The 16,807-nt window shown below is 44.7% G+C and overlaps 1 protein-coding gene across 1 annotated transcript in view; it reads right to left on the reverse strand.

The window, feature by feature from the left end:
- The window catches only part of LOC109931733 (dedicator of cytokinesis protein 1-like), a 1,067,415-nt gene that overhangs the window by 400,313 nt on the left and 650,295 nt on the right, over positions 1 to 16,807 (reverse strand). Inside the window, exon 22 of the mRNA XM_048601800.1 lies at positions 9,895 to 9,993. Within this exon, the coding sequence (XP_048457757.1) occupies positions 9,895 to 9,993 (99 nt within the window). The remainder of the gene's footprint in view (positions 1 to 9,894; positions 9,994 to 16,807) is intronic.

Genomic DNA, 16,807 nt, shown 5'->3' on the forward strand with positions numbered 1-16,807 from the left:
TGGAGCTGGAGGAACACAGCAGGCCAGGCAGCATCAGAGGAGCAGGAAAGCTGATGTTTCGGGTCGGGACTCGTCTTCAGAAGAAGGGTCCCGACCCAAAACGTCAGCTTCCATGCTGCCTGGCCTGCTGTGTTCCTCCAGCTCCACACTGTGTTATCTCTGACTCCAGCATTGGCAGTTCTTACTATCTCTGATACAAATTAAGGTGCAGGAATCAGCCATTCGGCCCCTCCATTCTGCCCCGTCATTCCATTGCTCATGCCCAATTTGACTGGCTTCAGCTCCATTTTCTCACCAATATCCTTTAAGTCCGTTGTTTGTCAATCTACTCAATGGCCGAGCATGCACAGCCATCTAGGATTGAGAATTCCAGAGATCTGCTGCTCTTTGAGTGAAAAGTTTCTCCTCATCTCCAAATAAAAACATAAGAACATAAGAATTCAGAGCAGGAACAGGCAACTCAGCTCCCTGAGCCTACTCCACAGTTTAATACAATCTCATCTTAGCTTCTACTTCACTTTCCAGCCTGCTCTCCATAAATCCTTCAGTGAGGAAATTTCATCACTCAGACAGTAGGGAACCTGTAGAATTCTCTAGCACAGAAAGCTGTTGGGACCAGCTTGTTGGAAATATTCAAGGGCGTGGCCCTTGTGGCTAAAATGATCAAGTGGTACGGAGAGAAAGTGCGAATGGGATACTGAGATTGCATGATTAGCCATGATCATTTTAAAAGGTGGAGCAGGCTCAAAGGGCCGAATGGCCTACTCCTACACCTATTTCTTATGTTTCTATGCTTCAACCCATTACTCATTAAAAATCTGTCTATCTTCTTAAATTTACTTAATGCCCTAGCATCCACCGCACTCTGGAATAGTTAACTCTACAGATTTGAGGACAGTAGCCAATCCTTTTTTTTACTGCAACCTCGGTTCCCAAGCCAAGGAAAACTACCTCTCGACATCTACCCTGTCAATCACCTTAACAGTTTTATATGTTCCATTTGGAACTGCTCACATTTTGAAACTTCAAGGAACACTGGCTTCAGACAATTCAAACACCTACCTCCCATCAGACTATTCCCTTCCAGTGAACAACTTTAACACTTGAAAATCAAACTTTGGGCTTGTTGACTCCAAGTAAGGCAGTGATGTGTTTCAGTCATTAAAACATCAAATGAATGTTCATTTAATTACATTTTCACTTGATGCCATTCAGTCTGAAGCACTGGATCAAGATAATGGGTTTTACTCCTGGATTTAATGAGTGGAAATGGCATTTAGTCTATGTTCTGAAAATGGTTGTTTATATTTTCATTTCCTGCATAAGGTTTTGATTCGTTCGCAGGGAGAACCGGATTTATCTTCTGGTTGGAGTATATTATTATGATTTACAAGCAATGAAATATCACAATGTTCAGAGAACGGAAAAGCTTGAGCAGGTGTCTAAATTAGTCAGGGAGGAATGATTAAACACTTTGAGGGGGCAAACATGAAAACCACAAAAGGAAGGCTTCTTTTATGTACAATGTGAATGGAATTTGCAAAGAGAAGTTATCAATTTCTTGCTCCATGTATGAACAGGCAAATAAAAAATGAACGAGCTGCATGTAAATGATGTCAAGGAATTGAAATGGCACAGAAGGGACGCTATTTAGCCTATTGCGCCTGAATTCTGAATAAGTCACTCGACTCGAAATGTTAACTCTGCTTTCTCTCCACAGATGCTGGCCAGACCTGCTACATTTTGCCAGCAATTTCTGTTTTTCAACCTCCGTCAATTTCCTAGTGCTAATCTTCTGCCTCTTTCCCTTATCGCTGGACATCATTTCAATCCAAATAACCATCCAACGCCCTCTTGAGTGCCTCAATTGAACCTACTTCGAGGCCATCCATTTCAACCTTACTTGCTGTACAAAGGATTTTTTTTGTATCACCCTCACTTCCTCTGCACATCAGTTTAAATCTATACCCTTTTGTTCTTGTTTTTTTATGGACAGAAATGGCTTCTCCCTGTTCTATTCTGTCCAGTCCACTCAGGATTTTGAAAACCTCCATCAAATCTCCTCTCAGCCATCTTCTCGTCAAGGGGAGCTGCCCCACTGTAAAGTCATACAGTCATAGAGATTTATAGCACAGAAACAGACCCTTCGGTCCAACTCATCCATGCTGACCAGATATTTGATATTAATCTAGTCCCATTTTTCAGCATTTGGCCCATATCCCTCTAAACCCTTTCTATTCATGTACCCATCCAGATGCCTTTTAAATATTGAAATTGTACCAACCTCCGCCACTTCCTTTGGCAGCTCATTCCACACGCGCACCACCCTCCGTGTGAAAAGGTTGCCCCTAAGGTCCCTTTTAAATCTTGCTCCTCTCACCTTAAACCTTCACCTTCCAGTTTTGGACTCCCCTACCTCAGGGAAAAGACCTTGTCTATTTACCCTATCCATGCCCTTCATGATTTTAGAAACCTCTATCAAGTCACCCTCAGTCTCCGACACTCCAGGGAAAATAGCCCCAGCCTGTTCAGCCTCTCCCTACAGCTCAAACCCTCCAACCCCGGCAACATCCTTGTAAATCTTTTCTGCACCCTTTCAAGTTTCACAACATCTTTCCTACAGCAGAGGGACCAGATTTTCTTCAATCCATCCTGCTAAATGAAGATTTTCATTCCCGGAATCATTCTTGTAAATTGCTTCTGCATTTCAATAAATTAATTTCTAATCACAGTTGATTTAAAAGGGAAGTGATAGGTTACTGAACTCCCTCACATATTCCAGGAACATTCGCCTGAATTTCATCTGTACCCACACCAAAGTCGAGCTGGCAGACAAAGTGGGAGTGTGTAATATTGACCACTCAAGGGCCCTATCCTTCACTCAGATATTTTACTTGCTGTGGGTTGGACACCCAGCCTCAAGCCAATTAAAGGGTTATCAGCAGTTTAAATGGCTGACCAGGCATGCAAAGTTGCACTTGTTCCAAACTTATATGTGATAAGGTGGAACACCTTGAGTGTAAAATGCATCTGATTGTTATAACACCAGGCCCCTCAGCATCTTGAGTTTGTTCTGTCATTGCAGATGATCTGTGCCTCTACTCTAATTATCTCCCTTAGCTGCAAGTTTTGTCTTATTCTTACCAAGCAACAATCTATCACCAGTAAAATTTGAAATGACACTGCACCCACATCCAAGTTGATGTGGGGGCAGGGGGAAACTCAGAGGATGGGGGTAGATGTGATGGAGAATTCAGATTTCCACTGTTCTTTGTATGGGAATAAAAACATCTGGTTCATTCCAATTTTAAGATTTTGCCTTTTTTTTCTGTATATCTCCAAGGCAAGACACAATCGGAACACATCTATCAATGGCAGAATTGAACAGGGCCTTGCTTTCTGCATAGCCCCTGAATGTTAGTACCTCTGACAGTGCAGCATTGTGTCAATACGACACAAGAGAATCAATCTGCATCATGTGCTCATCAAGCCTCTGGAGTTGGTTAGAATCATTTAACCACTGAGCAGGTTGTGTTTCTGACTGGTACATCTGCCCATGCTTTTGGAGTAACTGCTGTTACTGTTTGGCTACTCTCATAGGGTCATACAGCACAGAAACAGACCCTTCCATCCAACTATTCCATGCTGACCATGCTCCCAGACTAAATTAGTCCCACCTGCCTGTGCACGGCCCATTTCTCTCCAAACCTTTCCCATTCATCAATTTTTCCAAATATCTTTTAAACATTGTAACTATACCTGCACCCACCACTTTCTCTGACAATTCATTCCACACATAAACCACTCTCTGTGTACAAAAGGAGCCCCTCAAAATTTGTCCATTTTAAATCTTTCTCCTTTCACCTTAAAAAATACACTCCCTTGTTTTGAACTTCCCCCACCCCAGGGAAAAGAACCTTGACATGCACCTCATCAATGCCCCTCATGATTTTATAAACCTCTGTAAGGTCACCCCTCAACCTCCCATGCTCCAGTGTAAAAAGTCCCAGCCTATTCAGTCTATTTTTATATCTCAGACAGTCCATTCCTGGCAATATCCTGGTAAATCTTTTCCTGAACTCTCTCCAGTTTAGTAATATCCTTCCAATAACAGGGTGACCTGTACTCCAGAAGATGACCTGTACAACTAATCCAGAGATGCTATTAATGTTCTGGGGACCCAGGTTCAAATTCTTTTCGGAAAGAAAATCTGCCATCCTTACCTGGCCTGGCCTGCATGTGACTCCAGACCCACAGCAATGTGGTTGGCTTTTAACTGCCCTCTGGGCAATTAGGGATGGGCAATAAATGCTGTCTAGCCAGCGACGCCCTCATCCCGTGAATGAATGAAAAAAGCAATGCTAATCTCTGGATAATCAGGCCTGTGTAGTCTTTCGGGATCAGATGCTGATCCAGATTGTCATCCTGAAAAACAATTAGAGTGGATTTGGAACAAATATGTATACCAGAGATTAACCTGCTGGGCAGCAATGGCCTTGTGGTATTATGACTAGACTATTAATCCAGAAACTCAGCAAATGTTCTGGACAGCCAAATAAACAAAGAAACTGGGTTTAAAAGTCTAATGATGGCCGTGAATCCATTGTCGATTGTCAGGAGAGAAACCTTTGCCAGATACATTAGGGACATTTAAGCGAGTCTTGGATAGGCACATGGATGACAGTAAAATGAAGGGTATGCAGGGTAGTTTGACCTTAGAGTAGGATAATAGGTCGGCACAACATCATGGGCCGAAGAGCCTGTACTGTGCTGTACTGTTCAATGTTCTATGCTCTATCTGGTTCACGAATGTCCTTTCGGAAAGGAAACTGCCATCCTTATCTGGTCTGACCTACACATGGCTCCAGACCCACAGCAATGTGGTTGACTCTTAAAACTGCCATCTTGGCAATTAAGGATGGGCAATAAAATACTGGCATAGACAGCGATGCCCACTACCTGTAAATGAATAAAGAAAGAGGTTCACAAACCCATTGGGAAATTCAGTTATCACTGTGTAGCTGGTTCAAAGCAGCCAGTTAAAAGAAGATTAACTATTAAAGCTGCATGGTGAAATAGTTTTACTACGTAGGATGCAATAAAATGTAGCATTTACAGAGAAAGAAGCTCCAATGTATTGGATGGATAAGGGGATTTGTGTTGTCTGCCTACTGAACAAAAGAAAACACATAAAACTGCAATCTGGCACCCATAAGTGAAGTGCATGGATTGTGAAAAGCTTTGCTTGCCATCAGGTTTAGTGCTGAGTTAGTTGATCTCAGTGATAGTTGTGCATTAATTCTGGAGCCAGAAATAGAGAGGAGGCAAGGTTAGTCCAAGTTCCAGCCCCAGTGGGGAAACAGATTTCTTCCTTCCTCTTAGTTTACTGTGACTGATCACAAACTCGTTATTTTGATAGTCCATGAAGGAATTCCTCTTTACTGCCTATGAGTAATGCACAAGTAGAGAACATAACAGCGAGAGGTCAGGCTAGAATGCAGCATCCTCAGTTTTGTTAATAGTAGTGTAGGTCAGAAGGCCAAAGACATAGGAGCAGAAGTAGGCCATTCAGCCCAAGTCTGCTCTGCCATTCAATTAGATCATAGCTGATCTGATCATCCTCAACTTCACTTTCCTGCCTTTTCATCATGACCTTTGAGTCAGTTACTAAGACTATCAGGAGGCAGGGCGACACGTATGACCGTGTCAGGATCTCAAGCTGGAGACCTCCTTTCTCCACCTAGGCCTTGGCAGGTACTGTCCAAAGGTGCGGTGGAGGCACATACAATCGTGGCATTTAAGAAGGAACTAGCTTATTAACTTAAAAAAAAAGATTGTAGGGCCACAGGGAGAAGACCTGGGAGAGCCAGCACAAACATGACTGTTGGAATGGGCTCCTTCTGTGCTCTAACTATTCTGTGAACTTTATAAATTGCTCTTCAGGCCTTGAAGAGGTATTGAGGACAATCCTGGCACCACAGTCCAAGAAATGTGTCAAGATCTAAGCCAGAGTGTTTGGTGGCATGTTACTGTGGACAAGAGGCTCTGGTTTGTGGAAACAATTCAACAAAATAGGACTACTGCCCTTGAGTTGAATATTCCCGGTCTGCTGAGGTGGGCCTGGTGATAGTGGGGAGGGGAGGACCGTGGGAGGAGTTCCTGACACTTGCCTGAAGAACATTCCCACCAGTGGATGGGGACCCGGACAGGACAAACCCTCTTCTGGTGGCAGACAACCAATCAGCTAACTACAAACCCAATTAGGGTCCCCGCTCCCTGCCCAGTTTGTTCCCGACACTGAAGCTCCAAAGCTTGTGAAAATATCCAGCCCTCAGGAAGGCAAGAGTTTAAGATGTGACATGGTGCACGATTTAAAGATGGCTAGTGGCTGTGATTGGGCACTGCAAGGATAAATCTTCTCTCCATTAAGTGGAACATTTGGGATGGCACAGTGGCTCAATGATTAGCACTGCTGCCTCACAGCTCCAGGGAGCCAGGTTCAATTCCATCCTTGGGTGACTGTCTGTGTGGAGTTTTCATATTCTCCCCATGTCTGCATGGGTTTCCTCCCACAGTCTAAAGATGTGCAGGCTAGGTGGATTGGCCATGCCAAATTGCCCGTAGTGTCTAGGTTGGGAAATTCAGGGATAGGGAATGGGGTGGGTCTGGGTGGGGTGTTCTTTGCAGGATTGGTATGGACTCGATGTGGACACTGTTGGAATTCTCTGGATTAAGCAGAGTGGGCAGATTCAAAATCACTGGCAAAATACCTGAGAGGGAAGATGAGGGTAAAAACCTTTACTCAAAGAACTATTGGCAACAGGAACGTTCCACCTTGGGTTTGTATTCGATGGAGTTTAGAAGGATATTGCTGGGGGAGCGGGTGTGGAATCTGATTGAAGTTTACAGAATACTGAGAGCACTGGATAGAGTTTCCACTATTAAGAGAGACCCGAGGGCTCAACCTCAGAGTGAAGGGATGACCCTTTAGAACTGAGGTGAGGAGGAATTTCTTCAGCCAGAGGGTGGTGAATCTATGGAACTCATTAACACAGAGGGCTGTGGGGACAAAGTCATTAAGTATTTAATACAGAAGTAGATAGGCTCTTGATTAGTAAGGAGATGAAGGGTTACAGGGAGAAGGCAGGAGAATGGAGTTGAGAAACATATCAGCCATAATCAAATGGTGGAGTAGCCTTGATGGATTGAGAGGCCTAGTTCTGTTCTAATATCTTCTGGTCTTACTGTCTTATGGTCCACCTGAAAAGGTAATAGAAGCTAAAATAGAATAGAAGTAAATAATCTTAAAGGAATTTGGTGATGACAAAAATCGTACAAAGGTAAGTCTCACTCCCTCATTAGTGGTGGTGGTTTAACCAGAGGCTCACCACACCTGAGGTGAGGGGGAGAGGTTGAGAAGGAGAGTCCTTATGGTAACCCCAGCTGGTGTGGGAATTAAACCCATGTTGTCACAATCACTGAGTGTTCTAAGACAGACATCCAACCTCCTGAGCTAACTAGCCCCCTTCTTACAAACAAAGCAGGGATGTAGGACTAAACTTTCAAAGAATTGACAAGATGGACTGAATGACTTCCTTATCTCACAAACTGGTGACAGAGTAGGAGCCTCCCCAGCCCAGGAGCTCGGAACTCATCTCTTCCTTCTGTTTCACTTCTTTTTTCTCTTCCTATGCTTTCTTTTAATGTTTCCATTTATAATGGGATCTCACTTTCTCTTAATGACTTCCATGGAAAGCGTCGTCTCCCAGCCCAGGCCCAGCGACGAGATGGTTTCCAACGGCCCAGAACAGTGATATAGGCCTAGCTCCTGGTGGGGCAGTCTCCCGGTGCGGTGGTCTTGTCGAGAAGGGCAGTCTCAGCCTGGCATGGTGGTCTTATCGTGGCGTGGAGGTCTTCTTCCACAACTCCTGGGTATTCCAGCAGCCCGCTGTGAAGTCCTAGCTCTGGTGTGGGGGTCTTGTCTGGGCTCGGGAGGGTGGTCTCGGTCCAGCCCTGCGTGGCAGGTCTATTCCCAGCCCTCTGTGGTGCTCTCAGCTGGTTTCCCAGCGTACCCCAAACCCAACAGCAGTTAATTGAACTGTGATGCACTGTGGCTTTATTTGCTTCTTATTTATGACTTCTGTCATTAATTTAGGTGCCGTGGTATGGGGACTTATAAAACTTTTCACTGTATTTGTTGTAAAAATGCATGTGACAATAAATTGCAATTCTATTCTATTATGTACAATATTGCATTCAGCACCAAATGTTTGAAGTGAGTACATAGAGTTCTACAGCCTTGCTTCAGCTCTCCTGTCCTCTGCTGATAACAACCTTCGCTCTCTCATCCACAGCCAGAGGATCATTAACCACCATTTTGCTACCTCCAACAGAATGCCACCACCAGACACATATTCCCCTCTTCTCCCTTGTCAGCTTTCCGCAGGGACCGTTCCCTCTGGCACAGCCTGGTCCACTCTTTCTTCACTTCCAACAGCTCCCCCACAGCCCCACGGCACCTTCCCCTGTAACCGCCGAAGGTGTAACACCTGTATATTTACCTCCTCCCTCCTCACTATCCAAGGGCCCAAACATGCCTTCCAGGTGAAGCAGCACTTTACCAGCACTTCATTCAATCTAGTCTACTGCATTCGCTGCTCACAGTGTGGTCTCCTCTACTTTGGGGAAACAAAGTGTAGACTGGGTGACCGCTTCGCAGAACATCTACGTTCTGCTCGCAAAAAAGACCCTGAGCTTCCAGTTGCCTGCCACTTCAACACACCACCCTGTTCCCTGGCCAACAGCCCTGTCTCAAGCTTGCTTTCGTGCTCCAGCCACGCTCAGCACATGCTGGAAGAAGAGTGCCTCATTTTCCGCTTGGGAATTCTACAGCCTTCTGGACTCAATATCGAGTCTAACAACTTTAAGTGAAAACAACAAATAGTGGAGATCACCCAGATCATGCAGCATCCATGGAATCAGAGCAAGGTAAACTCTGAAGAGTCATTTAGACTTGAAACGTTAGCTTGCTGTCTCTCCATGGATGCTGTCTGACACTTTATGATCTCCAGCATTTGCTGTTTCCAGTACAGATTCCAGCATCTGCAGTAATTTGCTCCTTTAACAATTTTAGGGCTTGAAGCACCTTCTCCCATGTCCTTACCCCAACCCCCAAACATCAGGCCTTGTTATCACACGATCTGCTATTACACACAACCCATTAAAAACCAAAAGAACTGCGGAAGCTGTAAATCAGGAACAAAAACAGAAGTTGCTGGAAAAGCTCAGCAGGTCTGGCAGCATCTGTGAAGGAAAAAAACAGAGTTAACATTTCAGGTCCAGTTCTGAGGAAGGGTCACCAGACCCGAAACGTTAAGTCTGTTTTTTTCTTCACAGATGCTGCCAGACCTGCTGAGCTTTTCCAGCACCTTCTGTTTTTCACACACAACCCATTGTTCGTCACTGAAAGTCCCTATTAGTAGCTATTCATTCTCCCAGGCTGATCTTTATCCACTTCTTTGTCTGTTCAATTGTTCTTCTCTCTCTCTTTGGGCCCTATCTCTACCTATCATTTACTCCTTAACCTCTCCCCCCATCCTATCTTCTGCGATACAAAACAACATTTTCCTAGCTACCATCAATTCTGAGGAAGGGTCACTGGATGCGAAACGTTAACTGTGATTTCTTTCCAAAGTTGCTGACAGACCTGCTGAGCTTTTCCAGCAATTTCTGTTTTAGTTTCACTCTCTGCGTTCCTACGAGAAGGCCAGACACTTGGACACAATGACCCTTGGAGCTGGTCTGATTTTTGAGGCACAAGTTGGGAAACGGACCTAGAAAATAAACAAAAACCAGTGCAAGGCAAACGAAACCAAATCTTTTCAAGCCACTCACCATGAGGTCTTGGCGTGTCTGGAAGGAATTGATGTAGCTGGCATAATGTGCGTACTCCATCTGGCTGAGAATAGCTGTCATACAGGCCACAAAATTACTCTAGAAAAGGAAAGGAATATGGAACATGAATTGTGAGCAGGGAGTGTCATCACCTTCCAGAACATAGACAATAACATATTTCTGACAGAACATACCATTTTGTGTTACAATGTAGGATGTGGGGTACAACAGATTACTTTTCCACCAGTCGTAGAGTACTTGTGTCATTTTGCAGACCAGTTCATTGTGAATAGCCAACAACTAGGATTGTTGCTTTTCTCTCAGTGGGTCATGAGATTTTTTTGGAAGTCTCTCCCAGAAAACATGATGGAAGCAAAGTTCATGAACAGCTTTAAGGCAGGGTAGGCATATTCTTGGCGAGTAAGTGGCTGTTGGAAGATGATTGGAGTAGGCGGGAGTGTGGATTTGATGTGACAATTGGATCAGCCGTGATCATATAGAATGGTGAGGCAGGCTGCAATGGCCTACCGCTGCTCCTGATTCATATGTATGTTCAAACGCAGGTAACCTCCAATTCCTCTGTTCTAATGTGTCAAGCTCATCCATTATTCGGACAAATTGCATCAATTGACCAATAGGTCGCAACAAGAGGAGTTCGCAATTAGGCCATCATTTAATTCTCTAAAGCTTATCCACTATTGACAAGACCTAAGTCAGGAGTGTGATGGATTACTTCCCACTTTCCTGGATGGGTGTAACTCGAACAACATTCAAGAAGCTTGACAAAGCAGGACAAAGCACCTCGCTTGATTGGCACCTTATCCAGCACCATCACACTCACAAGACACGTGAGAACATCATCACCTCTATGCACCCCAACAAGCCATGATGACTTGGAAATTATTGTTGCTTCTTCACTGTTGCTGGATCAAAATCCTGGAGTTCCCTTCCTACCACTATTGTGAGGTTACCCACATCCCAAGAAAGGTGCTCACCTTTGCAACGGCAATTAGTGATGGGCAACAAATGAGGTCCTAGCCGGTGAAACCCATATCCCACAGGGAAATGTCTAAACGTTGACCATTTTGAAGCACTCCTGAAGGGTGCCAAACCATTATCAGATTACTGTCCGAATATCTGCAAGAACTGGTAAGTCTGATCATGCACCTTGTGAAAAAACCTGAAGCTATGAAATCTGTCTTTAACAAATTGCGTTTCATAGTGTATCAAAGGATTCTGAAGGAACAAGTAAAATGTGAAGAAACTTGAAATGGTTTTCTTTTATGCATCTTAGTTCCTTGGAGAGGAACATCTTACAGAACATTAAGAATGGCAATTCAAGGAGTCTTTTCTATAAACCACAGCTGGTTGCTCCTTTTCTGCATTTCATGATTACTATTTAATTCTTGTGTTTGCCTGCTGTTTTACAAACCAGGTCAAAACGGAACAGGCAGTCCCATATAACTGAGCTTTCTATCTGTCACAGGCAATGGTACAAGGCACCCCTGCAATGAATCATAGAATCCCTACAGCATGGAAGCAGGCCATTCAGCCCAGCAAGTCCTCACCAACCCTCTACCTGTAACCCTGCACTTCCCATGGCTAACCCACCTAGCCTGCACATCATAAGACCATAAGACATAGGAGCAGAAATTAGGCCATCCAGTCTGCTCCGGCTGTCCTGCTGATAGGTTTCTGAGCCCCATTCTCCCCATAACTCTTGATCCCCTTGACAATCAAGAACCTATCAATCTCTGTCTTAAATATACTCAATGACCTGGCCTCCACATCCCTGGACACTGTGGGCAATTTAGCATGGCCAATCCACTTGACCTGCACATCTTTGGACTGTGGGAGGAAACCGGAGCACCCAGAGGAAACCCACACAGACATGGGCAGCGCATGCAAACTCCGCTCAGATAGTTGCCCGAGGGTGAAATCGAACCCGGGTCCCTGGTGCTGTGAGGCAGCTGTGCTAACCACTGAGCCACCGTGCCACCCCAATGCCACAGTGGGGCAGCAAGATTTCCTTTAACCAAGCATCTTCAAATTGGAGATCCACATAAACTATTTAATTCCTGCAATTCTCATACAATTCTTTGTGACCTCTTCCCCTCTGAGTACAAGCTACAAAGAAAGCAAATGCCAATTGATTCAGTCGAATTCCTGCACCAATAATGTCAATGATCCTCCACTCTGTGAACTACTAAAGACATTATTCAGTCAATGCATTCATGAGGGCTGTCAGATAGATATGGATCAGAAGGCCATCTCATCCAGTAAGATGCTACAATGAGATAGAAATTGTATTGGTTACAAATTGGACAGCTCTTTCAAAGTACCTCACAGCCGTGAGGGCTTGAATGTTCTTCTACATTGTAACATTCTACTCTTACCTGAATACAACAAATAAGTACCTTTAAACAAAAAAAAAACAAAGAACTGCGGATGCTGGAAATCAGAAACAAAAACAGAAATTGCTGGAAAAACTCAGCAAGTCTGGCAGCATCTGTGGAGAGAAAGCAAAGCAACCCTTCTTCAGAATAGCAGAAAGGAGTTCTGAAGAAGGGTAACTGGACCCAAAATGTTAACTGTGCTTTCTCTCCACAGATGCTGCCGGACCTCCTGTTGAATTTTTCCAACATTTTCTGTTTGCAAAACTGTTTTTAAAGGACAGAATGGCCTACTCCTGCTCTTATTCTCTATGTCTCCATTAAACGTAGAGGAGCATAGGGATCACAGTTGCTCATAGATCATGACCGAGCCTCAAGTTTCAGGTCTTGATCCTTACTGCTTTGGTCAGCTGGCTGAAGGCGGAGCTCCACATAAGAGGCAATGATAAATTTCATCATCTACAAAAGCCTTAATCAAGAGGAGTCAGATAATCTCCCATCTGTTCCATATCCTCATTTCTGTTCACGCGCAGAACTTTTCAATGCTAATCTCAGAATTAGCTTTTGCTATTTCCAGTTCATTTCAAAGTTACAAATTATTTCCAGCTCAGTAGGTCCATCTTCGGACTGTGCTTGACACAAACATAGAAACCCAGATAAAAAAGGAGCAGGGATAGGTCATTTGGCCCTTCGAACCTGCTCTATCATTCAGTATGATCATGGTTGATCATCCAACTCAATGTCCTGTTTTCATTTTCTCTCTGTACTCTTTGATTCCTTTAGCCCTAACAATTACAACTAATTCCTTCTTGAAAACATGCAATGCTTTGCCCTCAACTACGCGTAGCTCTGTGGTTAGCACTGTTGCCTCTCAGCACCAGGGACCCAGATTTGATTACAGCCTCAGGTGACTGTCTGTGTGTAGTTTGCACATTCTCGCCATGTCTGCGTGAGTTTCTCTTGGGTGCTCCCACAGTCCAAAGATGTGCAGTTTAGGTGGATTGGCCATGCTTATCGGTCTGCACTGTCCAGAGATGTGCAGGTTAGGTGGATTATCCATGGGGAATGCAGGGTTACAGAGACAGGGTAGGGTGTTCTTCAGAGGGTTAGTGCAGACTTAATGGGCTGAATGGCCTCTATCTGCATTGTAGGGATTCTATGAACTGATTTCTATGCTAGTAAATTCTACCACCTCCAGGTAAAGAAATTTCTCCCTCCCTTCCTCATGTTATCTTAGTGGTGCATCCTTTGAGTGATACCTTTCTCCTGTGGTTAACGAGGTTCCCTTCAAATGTATCTTGGTTATTCTTCTCAAATATTCCTTGTGGGGTCTGCATTGCAACGGTTCTCTGGTTCTGAAATGTCTCCAGAATTACCTATTTAATTTATTAACAGCTGTCGTATGTTTAAGGCTTTTGTTCAATTTCTGTCTATACCCGATCAAACTTTCCCATTGTCATTGAGTTTTACTTCTTCATGCAACTTGATTCTTTCATATAGATGGTCACCAGCACTCCTAGCCTTTTGAGACAAGTGCGTTTTAGATTCCCCTGTCCTCTGTACGAAAAGGTGCTGTCTGAATTTACCTCCAAATGGCCTGACTCTCATGTTTTGGTTCTAATTTCTTCAAGCCGAGGAGATAATTCCTCTGCAACCTGCTTCCTTTCATTTTCCTATTTCAAACAGCTTGGATAGAACAACCTGCAACCAAAAAACCATCAGACGTAGGAGCAGAAGTAGGCCATTCCGCTGGTTGAGTCTGTTCTGCCATTCAATGTAATTGTGGATGATCTGATGATCTTCATCTCCACTGTCCCACCCTTTCCCCATTACCCTGATTCTCTTACTGATTAAAGATCTGCCTATCTCAGCCTGGAATATACTTAACGACCTGATCTCAACAGTCTTCCGAACCAAATCAAGTACGGGGCAAGCTATGTGGCTTGCCCTCGGAATTTAACCCTTTGAGCCTTGGTATAAAGTAGGAGAATGTACACTGCATGGCCAGCCTGTACAGTTTGCCTGGTATTGGGCAGATGATGTTTTTGAAAGCTAAAAGCAGTCTTTAGAGAGCCGGAAAATACACTGATAAGTGTGCAGGAAGGCAGGGTGGTGGGGGCATCGTGGGTAACATAAATCCTGGCATGGACCAGTCGGGCTGAATGGTCTGTGTCTGTGGTGCCTATTCTGTCTAAATTTTAAGTAAAAATGCAAAGGCCCAGCACATTCCCGTACAGTGTGCTGGTCACCATTGCTGACACCACTCAGTCCAGTCTCCTCCATCCCTAAGTCAATGAGGTGCTAAATTGCTCTTTGTGAAGTATTCCTTTTATTAGCCAATAAATCAGAGGTCAGGGCTGCTATCAGCACTTATTTTATAGTTACTGCCATTTTTTTTATTAAATTCATTTTGAAAGATAGCTCAGACGTCTGCTGGAAAGATGCACTGCAGTAAACTTGATGGGAGATGGTGGTGAAACAGCTCTGTCCTTCAAAAACTTCAAATGAAAACATGATTTCTCAGCAGAGCTCTTCAATCCTCCGAAATGTCAAAAACCCCACCACTGACATTCCAGAAGTAACTGTGCAGGGCTCAGGCAGGACATCCTGGACATCAATAGTTCTGACACTATTTCTATGGTGTGTGTCCCTGACAGGATCACTTTTGCCACATCACCCACCCCCCCCACCCCAGTTTGTGAGGAATAATGCACAAGGAGTGCCCTTTAACATGTCAAACTTGGGCATGAGGGAGAACTTGCGTTGCTATGGCACCTTTCACAGCCTCGTGATGTCTTAAAGCACTTTACAGCCAATGAAGCTCCTTTGTTGTACTCTAAGCAACACAGCAGCAGACTGGACACAGTAGGCTCCCAATGATCAGCAATCCTCATATTGTCAGAGACAAGTGGAGCACAGGAGGAGTCCATTTGGCCCATCAAGTCTGTGCTGGTTCTTTCATACAGCGACCCAGCTACTCCTCCCCTGCAACACCCCCGCTTCCCAAATTCTTGTGCCTTTTCTTCCTACAAGGACAGCAGGTGACTCAGTGGTTTGAACTGCGACCTCACAGAACCTGGGACCTTCGGCAACTGTCTGTGTGGAGTTTGCGCATTCTCCCCGTGACTGCGTGGGTCTCCTCCAGGTGCTGTGGTTTCCTCTCACAGTCCAAAGATGTCCAGTTAGGTGGACTGGCCGTGCTAAATTGCTCATAGTGCCCAGGGATATGCAGGTTAGGTGGATTAGCCAGAGGAAATGCAGGGTTATAGGGGCAGGGTAAGGGGTGGGTGTGCATGGATTGCTCTTTGCGGGGTGGGGGGGGTTCGGTGTGGACTTGATGGGCTGAACGGCCTGCATCCACATTGTAGGGATTCTACGATTCTACAAGAATCGCTTCTATTAAATACTATTAGACAATACATTCCAAATCCTTAACACTGGTTGTGTAAAAACATTTCACTATGGCCAGTTAATGCCTAGTTTTGTCCTAGTGGTGAATACCCATCAGCCAGAACTCCCCAGCTCTTCTTTCTGAAAAAAAAGGCTGTTGGATTTTTTGCCTGTACCTAAAATGGTCCTACTTTAAGACTTCACCCTCAAGGCAGCCTGTTCAATCTACTGCAGCTGGACTTGGAAAAGTGAGGTTAACTGGTGTTTTTGGTCACCGTCCAACTTCAGATATTGTGTGAAGATGGATTCAGGTTCATGGTGACTCTCAGTACGAGGCTGAGTAACGTCTCAGATTTCCACCCTCTCCTCTCAGTTTTCCTTTCCTGCTGTCATTGCAGGCTTGTTAAACCTGAGCTTTATCCTCTTACCATGATTAACTGCACCCCCTCTAATAATCTCTTCAACCATAATATTGGAGAGACTGGGCTCTTTCGACCTTCACTAAGGGTCTCTTGTGAAAATATAAATGCTGTTCAGAAGCAAAGGAGGGAAGGGGGAATTCTTATGAGGGAGTTAATGAGGAAGTGATGAAAAAGTTAAAATGCTAACATTTTAATGGTAATGTCTGTTATGAGCAACGCATCCTTGATCAGGGCAAAAAAAAAATAATCACAGAACTAATTGGGAACTGAGAGATAGTAGGAACTGCAGATGCTGGAGAATCTGAGGTAACAAGGTGTAAAGCTGGATGAACACAGCAGGCCAAGCAGCATCAGAGGAGCAGGAAGGCTGACGTTTTGGGCCTAGACCCTTCTTCAGAAATGGGGGAGGGGAAGGGGGTTCTGAAATAAATAGGGAGAGAGGGGGAGGCAGATAGAAGATGGATAGAGGAGAAGATAGGTGGAGAGGAGACAGACAGGTCAAAGAGGCGGGGATGGAGCCAGTCAAGGTGAGTGTAGGTGGGGAGTTAGGGAGGAGATAGGTCTGTCCAGGGAGGATGGACAGGTCAAGGGGGGCGGGATGAGGTTAGTAGGTCGGAGATGGGGGTGGGCCTTGAGGTGGGAGGAGGGGATAGGTGGGAGGAAGGACAGGTTAGGGAGGCGGGGACGAGCTGGGCTGGTTTTGGGATG

Source organism: Rhincodon typus, chromosome 1 (genome assembly GCF_021869965.1).
Source record: "Rhincodon typus isolate 14 chromosome 1, sRhiTyp1.1, whole genome shotgun sequence".
NCBI classification, from domain to species: Eukaryota; Metazoa; Chordata; class Chondrichthyes; order Orectolobiformes; family Rhincodontidae; genus Rhincodon; species Rhincodon typus.